The sequence below is a fragment of the Triticum aestivum genome, chromosome 1A (assembly GCF_018294505.1).
Source record: "Triticum aestivum cultivar Chinese Spring chromosome 1A, IWGSC CS RefSeq v2.1, whole genome shotgun sequence".
NCBI lineage: Eukaryota > Viridiplantae > Streptophyta > Magnoliopsida > Poales > Poaceae > Triticum > Triticum aestivum.
In genome coordinates this window covers 492,673,473-492,687,623 of record NC_057794.1, presented here as the reverse complement: position 1 = coordinate 492,687,623, position 14,151 = coordinate 492,673,473, and the positions used below count along the sequence as shown (strand labels likewise).

General features: G+C 49.4%; 2 protein-coding genes across 3 annotated transcripts; one reads left to right on the top strand and one right to left on the bottom strand.

Annotated features, from left to right (window-relative positions):
* The first annotated feature begins 462 nt into the window (after positions 1-462).
* On the top strand, positions 463-4,789 carry LOC123059821 (sorting and assembly machinery component 50 homolog A). Its single transcript, XM_044482338.1, has 4 exons — positions 463-1,036; positions 2,953-3,435; positions 3,767-4,279; positions 4,369-4,789. Exons 1-4 carry the CDS (start codon positions 554-556, stop codon positions 4,447-4,449), a joined length of 1,560 nt encoding a protein of 519 aa, XP_044338273.1. The 5' UTR covers positions 463-553; the 3' UTR covers positions 4,450-4,789.
* Positions 4,790-8,981: 4,192 nt separating this feature from the next.
* Positions 8,982-11,678, bottom strand: LOC123059812 (uncharacterized). Of its 2 annotated transcripts, XM_044482333.1 has the most exons (3): positions 9,718-11,678; positions 9,226-9,260; positions 8,982-9,087 (listed from the first exon to the last, which is right to left on the bottom strand). In XM_044482333.1, the coding sequence occupies exon 1, from the start codon at positions 11,452-11,454 to the stop codon at positions 9,775-9,777; it is 1,680 nt and encodes a 559-aa protein (XP_044338268.1). In that variant the 5' UTR covers positions 11,455-11,678; the 3' UTR covers positions 8,982-9,087; positions 9,226-9,260; positions 9,718-9,774. The 2 variants fall into 2 exon arrangements, with proteins under 2 accessions (XP_044338268.1, XP_044338259.1); XM_044482324.1 differs by having other exon boundaries at positions 8,982-9,260.
* Between the last annotated feature and the right edge of the window lie 2,473 nt (positions 11,679-14,151).

Genomic DNA, 14,151 nt, shown 5'->3' with positions numbered 1-14,151 from the left:
AAAGATACAAATATATGTTATGCAGCAATACCAAATTAAGCATGGCACTTCCTTTTGCGAGGTCTGTCTTAGAAGAAAATATGCATTTTTTATTATATATTTTGCAGTGGGTAGTTCATTATTTTTTAAGTGATAAATATTTAATGATTATAGCTAGAGCACACAAAAAAGGCTAAAAACAAGCCACCAACAAAAAAAGCTAAAAACAAATGCAAAAAAAGGTAAATGAATTATATACTAAATCCATATGCAAGATAAAATGCCAAATGTACGTAAATTATACACCAAGAAATAAGAACAGAGGGAAAATAATAAAAAGGTGGAACGAGGAAATAAAAGGAAAGCACACACGGTGAAGACTTGCAGAGTAAGAAGAAGGAAAAGAAACTCTCCAAGAAAAGGAAATAACAGAGAATACAAGACTGTATATATTGGGATTCCGGCCCAGACAGCCCATGCTGGTTGTCGTGAGCTTGGTAAGCACGAAAGGCCGCATCTGAAAAAACAAGAGAAAGCTCGGAAGGCTCTCTCCTCCTCCCCCCAAACCCCAGCCATGGCCGACGCCGCCGACCAAAACCCTAAGGACGCCGGGAGCCGCGTCCCCGAGCCCTGGGCTGGCGCCGATGGAGAATTCGCCGAGGAGGAGTACGAGTACGAGGACGAGGAGGAGCTGGACGAGCCGGCGGCCGCGGCCCTCCAGCGGGAGAAGGTGCAGTCCGTGTTCCGGCGGCTCTCCACGGATCCCGTGGGGATCCGCGTCCACGACGTCATCATCAGGGGCAACGCCAAGACGCGGGACGAGCTCATCGAGGCGGAGGTCGCCGACCTCCTCCGCTCCGCCACCACCGTGCAGGACCTGCTGAGCGCCGCCGCCGACGCCAGCGCGCGGCTCCGCGGGCTCGACGTGTTCGAGGCCGTCAACATCACGCTCGATTCCGGCCCGCCCGAGCTGCCCGGCACCACCAACGTCGTCATCGAGGTCGTCGAGCCCGCCATCCCCCTCAGCGGCAACGCCGGCGTGTACTCCAAGCCCGAGGTGCGCTCCCCACTTGGTTCGATTTGTTGGTGACTCCGCTGGATGATCACATTGTTTGTAGCTAGAGACCTGGAGCAACACTTGTTTGTACCATTGGGCTTGGATTGAGATCTAGATTCATAGTTAACCCATTGTTAGAATAGTTGGTCATCTTTCCTAATGTTTTCTTATGATTAGATTGGTATTATGACTAATCATCATGAGTTCCTGCTAGTTGGACGCCCATCAGTAGTGGAGATTGTATCCCTGCAACTGTAAGCCTGTAATTAAAACAGTAGCAAGTAAATTGCTAAGCACAAGCAGCACCTACTGTATTAACTTTACAATCAGTATGTAGCCACCTTAAGTAGACCAGATAGTAACACGAGGCTTCTAGACTTACTGTAATCTCCAAATTAACTTAGGATGCTTCGGTTTTAATCAATACTATCTGTAAGTAAAATTTTCTTGTAAATACATGGTAGACTTTAGGTTTGCATAAGTGAAGCAATGGAACACATAGAGTTCTTTAAGTAAGAAGGAAAATCTGGAACACTTAGATTGTCCTTGGACATCATCTTAGCTGATAATCGATCTCAACTCATTAGAGCTAAACTGTACTATTCGATTGTTGGACAATGAAAACTTGAAGAAGCAAAAGGTATGCAATTTTTTATATCAGCTAGTAAATTATCTATATTATAACATGGAAAATCTCAAGCTTGAGAATAATAATATACTTTAATGTTTGGGTAAATAAATGGACCCCTGATGGACGCACAATAATGTTTACTGACAAAAATTAAGCTTTCTACATCCTACATACTATAGTACTATATTACACATCACTCTTTCTTGGACTGAATTTTGTGGCCCTCCACAACCTAGGTAACAGCAGGAATAGACAATGGGGATATGGTGTAGGTCTTGGGTGCTCGTGAGCTCACCTACTTTTTTATTCTCCAAGCAAAGCCTGAGAGAGAATGTACAATTGTACATGTTCATATTTATATTTGACCTTAAAATCATCCTAATTAGTATACTGAACATGTTTATGAAAAACTGATTTAGTCATTCATGTTATCAGTTACATTTTGTTCCTCCCAGCTGGTAGCTTGTATGTTGATGTTATCCATCAAATTCTTCAATCTATGAATGCGAGTCAATCTTGATCAACTGATATACAGTGAGTATGTTTGGCTGCCCATAAGAAAATTGACCTGGCAACTGATAACTAATTTTATAGTTTAAGACTTAATCCATGACACTATCTGGTCCTAATAGTGTGATACATAAACAAAAAAAAAGATATTTATTTGTCTGATTAAGAGGGCAACTTTGCGAGTCAAGCTATGAGTTCAGTTATCGGTGTTCAACATGCAACTTTCACAACTATAGATTGCCTTGTTTGTTTGATCTTCAGCACATTCTACCGATGTTTTCAAGTTTCAACTAGCTCAAAAAATAATACTAATGTTTCAACGTTTTAACAGTTACTTTTTCAGTACGGAACAAAAAGCTGCATTTACTAAGGTTCGGTGTAGGTTTCATTGTGCTCTAATCAAAACATAGTTTGGGTGTATGTGTTTTGTTAAACATAAGTGAACGCATTGTCATGTGTTTTGTTAAAATAATTGTTCTGTTGAGAAGTAGTCTCTCCGTAAAGAAGTATAAGAGCGTTTATAGATCACTAAAGTAGTGATCTAAACACTCTTATATTTCTTTACAAAGGGAAGTACTTTGGTACATTACCTTTACCCTATACTGAATACAAATACTTTAGTATAAATATAACTTCATAGGTCATGATGTTACCGAACCTATATTGCCGGCATCATAAGGGCAGGAAAAAAACACTGTTGTTTTTATTGCATGGCAATCTCCACTACTATTTCATAGGTTATCACATCTGATGCGTGAGTGTGTTGCTTTTGTAGGCAAAAGCATGGTCAGTGGAAGGGGCTGTTAAGTGGAAGAACTTGGCTGGCTATGCAGACATCTGGGATGCTTCAGTTGCATATGGTTTCGACCAAACAACAGAGGTTGGCGTAGGAGTCTCGCTGCCAAGATTTAAATCAATACCAACACCCTTGATGGCTCGGGCTTCATTGTTATCACAAGATTGGATGAAGTTCTCATCATACAAGGAGCGTATACTTGGTCTTTCATTGGGTTTGCTTTCAACCAGGCACCACGATTTATCTTACAACCTTACATGGCGTACCTTGACTGATCCGTCACGCCTCGCGTCAACGTCCATAAGAAGGCAGTTAGGGCATAACCTTCTATCTGCATTGAAATACACATACAAGATTGATGAAAGGGATTCACATATCAGGCCAACAAAAGGATATGCATTTCTCTCATCCTCTCAAGTTGGTGGTCTTTGGGATAACAAAGGTTTGAAATTTTTTCGCCAGGTCTGTTTTCAGCTTTTTCTGTCCCCCTTTTCACGATTTGTTTAGCACCAATCTACTCCCTCCGTTCCCAAATACTTGTCTTTCTAGGCATTTCAAATGGACACAACATATGGATGTATGTAGACATATTTTAGAGTGTAGATTCGTTCATTTTGTTTCGTATGTAGTCACTTGTTGAAATCTCTAGAAAGACAAATATTTGGGAACGGAGGGAGTATTTATTATTTCTCTTTTCCTTTTTATGGTTCCTCACAATAATGGAGAAGTATACTTGTCACATCCATTCTCATTATTATTATCTTACAATATGGTGCTTTTGACTTTGCTTCAGGAATTTGATGTTCGTGCTGCCGTGCCTTTTGGATTCTGGAACGCTGCTCTCAATGTTGGTGTAGGAGCGGGTGTTGTTTTACCGCTGGCAAGAGGATTTATGAATTCGTCTACACCTGTGACTGATAGATTTAACCTGGGAGGTCACAATTCTCCAGTTTGCAGCCTGGGTGGAATATCATCCTTGCTCGGTTTCAGAACAAGAGGGGTTGGCCCGACAGAACCACGGAGGCTTGTCCCCGGCGAGTCGGAAGATGGTTCTCCTGCTGTTCCAGGGAGGGATTACTTGGGTGGCGATCTTGCTGTTTCCGCCTTTGCTGACCTCTCCTTTGATCTGCCTCTGAAGGTGCTTAGAGACGCTGGAATACATGGTCATGCGTTTCTCACTGCTGGGAATCTTGCGAAACTGTCGGAGGGCCAGTACAAGAACTTCTCGCTTGATGAATTCCGTCGTTCGTTTAGGAGCACTGCTGGGGTCGGCATTATTTTGCCAACTAAACTGTTCCGGGTCGAGGTATGTTTCAATTTCCTTTGTACCAGATTACAGATCATGTGTTGTGCCTGCCTCCTGACTAACAAACTTGTTTTACTGCATCTGTTCAGGTGAACTACTGCTACATTCTGAAGCAGTCTCAGCACGACAGCGGGAAGACGGGAATCCAGTTCAGCTTCTCCTCGCCCTAGTAGAGACCTGCCGCCAAGTGTTTTGCCTCGTCGGCCCCCTTCTGCTCTTTTCTTTCTCGACGAGTACCTGCTGGACAAGCGCATTTGTGTTTTCAGCCTTGTTTTGGGCACCGAGGAGCCTGGAATATCTCACGTGCTGTTCGGCGTTTTTGCACATCTTCCGGAAGGGTTCAGTTCGCTTCCCTTTTAACACTAGTGATTGTCGTGGACATGCCTGTGTAACTGAAATACCGATGCTGCGATGGTGGATAGAACAATAATTTAGGCGGACGAGAAATATTGGCGCTACTGTGACTCTGTATCACCCACTTATCTTGTGATTTGCGAGCCTATTTGGCAAGCGTTTGTGTGTGCTGCTTCGATCAAATACTGCCCGTTTCAAACGCAGAAAATACATCTAAGGGTACCCTGGCATGGACAGCCCGGCCTGAAAAACCTGGGCGGGGCTGGGCCTGACATTCAGGCCAGGCTTGGGCCTTGTTTTGCAGCCTGGAAGATAGTTTGGGCCAGGCTTGGGCTTCTCTTTTTTTGTATTTTTGGCTGGGCTTTTGGGCTTTGGGTTGAGCTCAGGCTTGAAAACAGTGAGTATTTCGGACTTTGGGCTGGGTCAGGCTTGAGAAATGAAGGTCGGGCTTTTACAAGCTCCGCCCGGCCCGATGTTTACCCTGGTTTAGGTGAACCTGCCGAACTGGGAAACGAGGGCAGCGAACTATTTGCTGCTAGAAAACTGCATAATTTGTTGCTCTAGAGCTCTGAAGACTAAAGGGCTGTTTGATTTGTGACTAACTTTGCCAAAGATTGCCACATCTAAGGTTAGGCAAATTTAATCAACTTAGGTGAGTGTTTGGTTCAAGCCACATCTTAGGAAAGCCACACTTGAACCCCACATGGCATACACACAAAAAGTGTGGCAAGATTTCCTTAGGCTTGCCAACTTGTGGCTCTCATTTTGATGAACTAACCTTAGTCAAGTTTGGCAAAAACGCGTGACAAAGTGTGGCAATACTAGTCCTAAAACCAAACAGCCCCTAATTGTCTATAATAGGTCATCTCTTAGCCTTATCTTTAATAACTAGCTATTTCTAAAAATATGATGAGACATATTGTGCTAAGAGATTATCTTTTGTCTTAAAAGAGACAAACCTTTTTTTATGAGTTCTCTCTTCTTCACCTCATCATTTATTCTACATGGCACTTCTAAGATAGCACCATTGTACATGCCCTTATTGAATATAAGGTTAAAAGATGATCCATTATAGACATGTTTTTTATCATCTCTAAATTACATGCATGACTTAAGATAAAACTATCTCATCAATCATTGTACATGCCTTTTCCATCGCCGGCGCGCGTTTTCCCGCGGTCATGCCCTCAAAAGCTCAAAAAGCGCCGGATTTTGCTGAAAATACGCCCGACGGTCTCAACTCAAACCCAGAAAGCTGGGGTGCAGCTGGGGGCGCCGACGCTCTTTTTCGCATGCATCGGCCCACTTGCCAGCCCCTCACTCTCCCCTCTCTCCTCTCCTTACTCTCTTTTCTTTCTCCTCTCTCTCCTTTCTCATCGCGGGGCCGGAGCGGAGCATGGCCGGGGCGGGGCTCGCGCGCGCGGCCGGAGTGGGCCGTCTCTGCCCGCGCACTCCACGGCGCCCTCGCCGGACGTATAGGCAGCAGCTGGGTCAGGGTCGAGCTCCAGCCCCATGGCATGGCCGAGGACGAGGACGACGTGGCGGACATGGCGGCTGCAGGGCCCGCTGCTCGATGGCGTCGGCGTGTCACCGGACGTGAGCTCCCCGCTGGGCATCGCGGTGGCGCTGCTCGCCCTGGCCGGCGTCCTGCTGCTGCTCCTGGGCCCCGGCGCGAAGAGTCCGGCGTGGCCGCGGTGGCCACGGATGACGGGCGGTGCTCGGAGGTGGGCGCTGCGGGCAGGCGGGCACGCAGTGGACGCGGCCTGCTCCCCGCGTGCTGGCCGGGCTGTCCGCCGCGTGCATGCGTGCGTTGCCCGCGGTGTGCTAGCTGCGACCTCGCGGGCGTGTTGGCCGGGCTCCGCAGCCGCACAGGCGTGCACAAGCTTGCCCGCTGGCCGCAACCGTCGCGTGCTGGCCGGGCTAGCCACCGCTGCCGCATGCTTGCGTGCGTTGGCCGCGGTGCCTGCGTAGTCACGCGCTGGCCGCCGCGTCGTCGGGCTTGCATGCTGGGAGGCTCAACGAGTGGATATTTTCTCAACCCCAGGCAAAAAAAATTGCCGGCAGCCCCCCAAGCGGCGAAAAAAGTGTCTCCTGAGGGGCTTAACGGCTGGAGATGCTCTTACTGCTTTAGTAGGCTAGAGTGTCGTGCGTCGGGTTGTAGGTAGACTAGGTAAGCTTTTTCTCTTCTCTTATTTTTATTTTTCTTTTTTGTTTCATTTTTTCCTTTTTATTCTATCTAAATTTAATTTAAAAACGAAATTCAATCCAAATCTTTTCACAGCAGTCCATCTAGTAATACGTAGGGCTTAGCCAAAGTGATCTCTTTTGCCGGACGAAAAATTAGATTTATCCGCTTTGAGCCCAAGATTGGGTTTCCACGTGGGCCCCACGGCTCAGCCAATTCTATACTCCAAGAGGAATTTGACATTGCCTTGACCTTCTAATTCACGTTTAGCATTCCGTTTTTGCGAGTTAGGCAGATCCCTGGCCATGACTCGCTGCGTGCACGGTTATTCATCCGTGCGTTGTACGTCAGGGTCGAGACGTACGGTAGCTGGTCAATTGTGCGTACACTCATCACCCATACGTGGCGGCCAACACAATCTTGGCCGTCCAGCTGGGGCAGGACGCTGACCGTCGTGCATTCATGCTTCGGCGAGCCCACCGCCCGCCCGCCGCAGACGGTTCGTGCTGCTCGGATCAGGAGGAGGAGAGGAGAGGAGAGCCGCGCGGCGCGTGGGTGAGGGCGGCGGCTCCACCCACCCACCCCCACCCGGACGTGAGAGCGGAGCAGGTGCGCTGTGGTGACATGTGGGCGCAGCAAAGAGATTACAACGTGCGTGCCGGGAATACACGTCCCCACGGATGGAGGCATGGAGCGCGCGCGCAGGCGGTGCCCCTGGATGCGTCGTCGGCGTGCCAGATCGGAGATCTGACTCGGTTTCGTCCGTGCCGCTTCCATCGCTTGCTCTCTCGGTCTGGTGTGCTCCGGAGGCGAGATTCCGCTCGCGTCCTCCCGTGCCAAGGGGGAGGCCAGGCCCGGAGTAGCGGCCAGATCTTTTGCTCCCTCTGTTTTTCCTTTGCTGATGGTGATTGCCAGATATTTTGTTCTGGCCGCGGCCCGGCGGAATTTGTGAAGGCTGCGTGCAGGAATGGTGAAGGCTGCGTGCAGGAATGGTGAAGGCTGCGCGCTGATGGACGTCCCAACCGAAACGCCACTGGGATTGGGATTTGGACCTCGTCAGGGAATGTGATCGACAAAATCATATTCCGTCCATCGTATTCTTCATGCTGGCAGTGCCTTATGGAGGTGTGCAACAATTGTTGGACTACACAGAAAACAGAAGCCACTCTCTCGAGCAGTACGTAAGATTCAACGGAGGAACCAAGGATGCACAACACAGGGCACGCCGCAGGCCGCATTGCCTCTGACGACGCTGCTATTCAACGTGGGCAAATCAGACGGCACTGCAGCCTCAGCAGTGAGTATGTTGACGCTGCCTGTGCCCGCCCGCGTGCCCTCGCCGGTGCCGTCCACGGCGATCCACTGGCGAGGCAAGATCCGGATTCCAAGCGGGCGCAGCAGAAAATCCTGCGACGGGGCGGCAGGGCCGGGGACGATCTGCCTGGCCGGCAGGTGGGACGGTTGGTGGCCGTGTCATGTCACCCCGCATGTGAAAGGACAGGAGCAAGATAAGGAAGGATCATGCATACATACGATCTCACTCAAACGAGGGGTGTGTAACAGTGCAGCTGCAATGCTGCTAGATACGGAGAGCAGCCGGCTGCGACAGCAGACATCTGTAGACTGCACTGCCATAATGTCAACAAGCACGGGGTCATATATTGTGGGGTCTTGACAAGTGATGGAATCAGTTCTACTCCCTCTGTTCATTTTTATAAGGCTTTGTAGATGTTTCAGACACCATGCAAAACAGCTCAATTTCACTTGTCTAAAACGACTTATAAAAGTGAACGGAGGAAGTACTAAACTAACCTAGTGGTGGATGTTTTAGGTCACCTGTGGATATGATAACTGTGACTGCTGAACGGGACAGAATGCCCAACTCCATCATGAGGGCACCAGCCCTGAATCACAAGCACAACAATAAGTAGCAAGTCACAGGTAATGTTATCATTCCAGTGCTAGTGTCCAACCTTGCTCCAAAACAGAAATGGCATTGCACAACAGATGAACGACTATGGGAATGCAAATGGTATCAAATGAGAGCATGCCTAAGCCTACTTTCCTGTATAGTTAAAACTGGTCACTAAATTTGGAGGACAACCAAGACGGGTCGACAGAGCGTAACCAGCTCAAAAAAGGGCAATGAATCACACAAACATCGATCGTAAATCCATTACCACATCCCCCAATATACGATCCTGAACATAGATAGTAGTGTTTGAGTCATGATATGTGATTATCTATCATAAAAGGAAATGCTTTCCTTCTTTATTGCGACTTGACACATCGGAAACGTCAACCAATGTATTTCACGATCCACATCGGAAACATCAACCAAGAACAAAGATGAGATTATCATAAAAGGAAAGGGAATGCTTTTCTTCTTTATTGCGACTTAACATACCTCTTTGCCCAGTAGCAAGAACAACAGCAGGGCAGCTGCAAAAGAGTAGAACGACAACAGAGTTCGTTACTTGGCATTCATCCAGTAAACCGACAACAGAGACCCTTACTTGGCATTCAACCAGTAAAGTGACAACATTGTTTAGTACTTCGCGTTCATTCACTCCAATGGACTAAATATCAGCTCAGTTTTACATTTTCACTTCAGCCATCTACAACCGAGACTCAAGTGACAGTTCATTATTTATGACACTAGAAGTTGATCCCATATAGTACACATCTGCTTTACGATCAAGGAAAATTCATCTGGTGACAATCTCTCAGGTTTCCTTGGTATGCATGTCTAAAGTAATAGCATAAATTAAACATGGGAGGAACTAAACAAACAAACAACTAAACAGCACCCTATTAACCAAGCAGAAGAGGAAGACTTTGATCACACTCAGCATATAGTGCCCAAAGAGATAAAATGGGCTCATTGAGAAGAGCGAACCGTAAAAACTGGAGCAACATTGAAGCCTCTGCAATACTCGGTTCGGCCTTCTTAGCTTTAGTTCAGCCGCCTTCTCTTGTTCCGGTGTGTTTCGCCACCATCCACATCCAACGAACCTAAGGCGTCGCTTCTTCCCCTCCTCCTCAGGGTTCTTGAGGACCCTGCATTGCTAGGTTCTCCTACGCTTTCAGTAAAAGCAGCATCCTCCTGAATCACAGCCATTGTGCTTGAATTAGAAGTTTGATCTGCAGACGGTGCTGCAGCAGCATGAATTCCATCAACTGGCGGCTCATGATTTGGTAAATTTGACGAAGTTGATGCTCGGAGGCTTGGCCTGGATATTCTTCTAAGATCGCTCACTGCAGTTGCCAACCTTTCCGTATTTGCAAGGCCAACAAGGGTAAGGCGTTGCAATAAATCAATTCCTTCCGAGGAAAGTGGACTTGAACTACGCCTAGGAGGATCCGGCGTGCTGCTTCCTGGCATCCCGCCGTCTGGAATAGATGAAGAAACAAATGCAGGATTTTCTGCTTCCCTTTGCAACCTCCTTGCTCTCATCCTAGTAGTAATTCGGCTTAAACGGCCAGTCTGATGAGCATGATCTATCATCTCCTGGACAGATGATTCTGGAGGCCCTTCAAACCTACTCGCGCTAGTCATAATCTGCTGATCAAGAATGCGTCTCCAAGAAGATAATATCCCATGTGCCTCGCCAAGCCTACGAGAAATTGGGCGCAAATGATGGAACTGTTGTCGAAAACTCTCAAGCCGGTTCCCATGTGGCCTGGCGGGAATGTTAGGACTGGACACGTTGCCATCGTCTGCGACTTTCTTCTCCACATCGGAAGTTGAATTCCCTCTCCCATAGATAGGAGTGATGTTTCCTTCAGTGACCTCACCTTTGCAGACAGGGCATTCCTTGTGGGTGGAATGAATATGCAGCCACTGGTACAAACAAGGCCAGCAGAAGAGATGGCCGCAAGAAGTGACCACCGGCTCGTCGGCCATCTCAAAGCAGATGTTGCACTCAAACATGGCAGTGCTCTTGCCACGGTCCGCCGGCTCATCCTCGGCACCCACCATGGCACCATTGTCAACCACCTTATTCTCCTCGACGGCATCCTGCACGGGCTGCTGTTGCGGCGGTTCCAGTGCAGCCTCGTTGTCCGGGCTAGGGGCCTCGGAGCTGAGAGGAGGAAGGTCTGAGCGGAAGCGCCTGGGACGGAGGCAGCGCAGCTGGCGGCCATTCATGGAGATGGCGCGGCGGTAGCGCTCGGAACGCTCCGGGCGGAAGGTGGAGGAGGCCGTGGAGGAGGAGGGGCGGTCGACCCAGCCGAGCAGCTCGCTGGGCCGCGGCGGCGGTGGGGGTGGCGGGGGCGGGTGCGAGAAGCCGAACTCTTGGGCGAGCTCGGTTATGGGAACCTCCTCGGCCTGGAGGTAGGGCGCGCGCAGCACGGAGGCGGAGATGTGGTATGGCTCGGGCGGCGGGCGCATCAGGTCGGCGCGGGTGGGGGAGTAGGGCGGGTGGAGCGGGTCCAGGTCCCGGTCCCGGTCCCGGTCGGGCGGCGGGGCGTCCGCGGAGGCGGCGGAGGAGGAAGGCGAGGAGGAGAGCATGGAATTGCCGAGGGCGAGGTCGGAGCCGAGATCGGGGCGGCGCGGGCGCGGGGCGCGGGGGAGGCCGAGGTAGAGGTTCAGATCCATCCTTCTGCGGCTCCGGGCGGCATCATCGGCGTCCATCCACGCCTTCCCCGCCTAGCTGCGCCCTCCCGCGCCGTCTCCGCCGTCGCGGTCACCCCGGCGCGGCGCAAACGCAACCACCCACCTCACCACCATCGCGCGTCGCCGCGCGGGGCAAACGCGAAGCACATGTGCGGGCGGGCGGGCGGGAACGGAGGGCGGGGGAAGGCGGCCGGCGCGCGGGCTGGCGAGGAAATTGGGCGGAGGTAGGTGGTGGTTGCGGCGGCGGCGGCGGCGGCGAGGGGTGGGGAATTACGGGAGGGGGGGAAGGGATGGGGGTGGGGAGGGGAGGAGAAATGGAGGAACGGGGAGAGGCACGAGGTGCGCGAGGTTTTTGTTGGTGCCGGAAAAACGAGCAATTTGATTATATGACACACCTTTCCTGGAAGTTTGATCTAGTGACACACTTTTCTTTTGGTTTGATTATATGACCCACCTTTGATTGATAGCTAGATTAAATGGCACAAATTGAATTTTTCTCTCCTTTTTCAGGTATTGGCCCGAACATAATTTGTTTGAGGACGGTTTTGCCCTCGCCGATTCGGTTCGATCGAGCCTTCGTGGTCGAACGGAAACACGCACAGGAGGCCAGCCTCGATCAGTACATGCATGTAGAGGCTCCATGCATGCACGCGTACATATGGGAGCTCTACGTATGGAACGAGGTGACCCTGATGCATGCCTCCTTCCCGGCGCCTGCACCTCACCGTGGCTCTTCCTGGGGGCTCCCGCCACCTCGCTGTGTCTCCTTCCCGTCGCCGTCACGGCCGCGCCGTCGCCAGAGCGTGCCATCGTTGCTAGCTTTGTAACTGTTTGTTACTTCCTCCGTTCCGAATTACTTATCGCACATATGAATATATTTAAATGTATTTTAGTTCTAGATACATCTATTTCAGTGACGAGTAATTTGGAATGGAGGGAGTAACTCTGCAGGTCTTCGCTGCTAGCGTTTTGCTGTTGGCTGAAGCCTTCTGTAGCTGCACGCTGTTGTTGTCTGAAGTAGCATACGGCCAGCAACAAACTACTATAACTGTAACCCTTGCTTGATGGTTGTAGCACGAATTGATGTACAGTTTTGTTCAGAAAATTGACATTTCACCTTGACATGATCTCTCCTTAGTTTGTACCATTTTCATATGTCACAAGAATATATCTGTGAATCCACAAAATCAGCTGAATAAGGTGCATATGTACCGACAGACTTGACAATCCATAATTGACAAATCACAACATGACATGCTAGTTTGAATGTATGATACACTGTTTTTCTCTTCCTCGGTGTGATCTTCTTTGTGGACTTCACAACAACTTTTGGTGGGGAAGTGGGGAGTCCTTGTTTCCATAGAAAGTTTCCTACATAATGCATCGATTTGTCGAATTAAAAAACCGACAAATGTTATACACAATTGAAGAAAAACTTCAGTTTTTTTTCACCATGAGAGAGAGAGAGAGGAGGGATGGGATGCCACCTGTGAGATCGTTGATGAGCGAGGCGGCGGCGGCAGAACCCATGGATCGTCACGGGAGGAGAGGAAGCAGGACATGAGGCCGAGGGGAATTAGCAGCACGTTGGGCAAGATGCACGGCGAGGTAGGCGCTGGGGAGAGGCGGCGCGCGGTGGGACCAAGCCAGGAGCCGGCGAGGCGGCGGTACAGTGCTTCATCTTCCTGTACGTCGCCTCGTCTGACCTCTCTGTGTGGTTTCGTAGGCTCGATCGAACCAGGCAAGTGAATCGATGCATGAGAGAGCAGAACCGTCCTAAAATAATCTTATGCGGGCCAATACCTGGAAAAGGAGAGAAAAAACTCAATTTGTGTCATTTAATCTAGCTATCAATCAAAGGTGTGCCATATAATCAAATCAAACGAAAAGTGTGTCGCTGGATCAAACTCCCAGGAAAGGTGTGTCATATAATCAAATTGCTCCGGAAAAACAGAGCGCCACGTCAGCGCGCACCCCCACCGCCAGAAAGGGGGGGAGGCTGTCCCGGCGAGGCGAATCTACCCGCCCGCCCGCGTGCGTGTCTAGCTGCGCTTTGCGGCCGTGTGTGTAAAGATCGTCTCCGTCGTGGGCGAGCGGTGTGTGGCCACCGGGCCGTCGGGCAGGCCGTTTCTTTTACTCTTGGACCTCACTCAATTAGAACTGCTGTACATTTGAGGCCTCGTTATGTCGAAGCTCAATTCACACAGAGATTTTTTTTTGCATGGTGAAAGAAAGTTTTATTCTGTAATGATAGGGTTACAATCTCGAGACAATAAGTCCTCACAACACGGAGAGATCGAGTTCAACCATACTGCAGTACAAGCTTCGGTACGGCTATAAAATGCCAATTGATGTGCTACCTTATTTTGTTCCCTACTAATCTTTAGAGGAACAAACTCTCTAACAGCCATATTTTCTCTAATCTCAGCAGCTAAGTGCCCATAAGTCGACCTGGACAAGGTATCGCCGGCAATAATAGCTAAAGCATTAAGAGAATCAGATTGTACCACCATCGGAAAATTCGAATGTTGAATGACCAGTGCCATCCCTTGCATAATCGCATATATTTTCGCTTTCAGGGCATTATTGCAATGAAAAATGTATCTACATGCCGTGAAAATCAACGAGCCATCTTCCCTTCGTAAGACCATTCCGGCCGCTGCCCGGCTAACTATGCTTGAAAAGGAGCCATCAACAGAAAGTGCCACCCAGCCC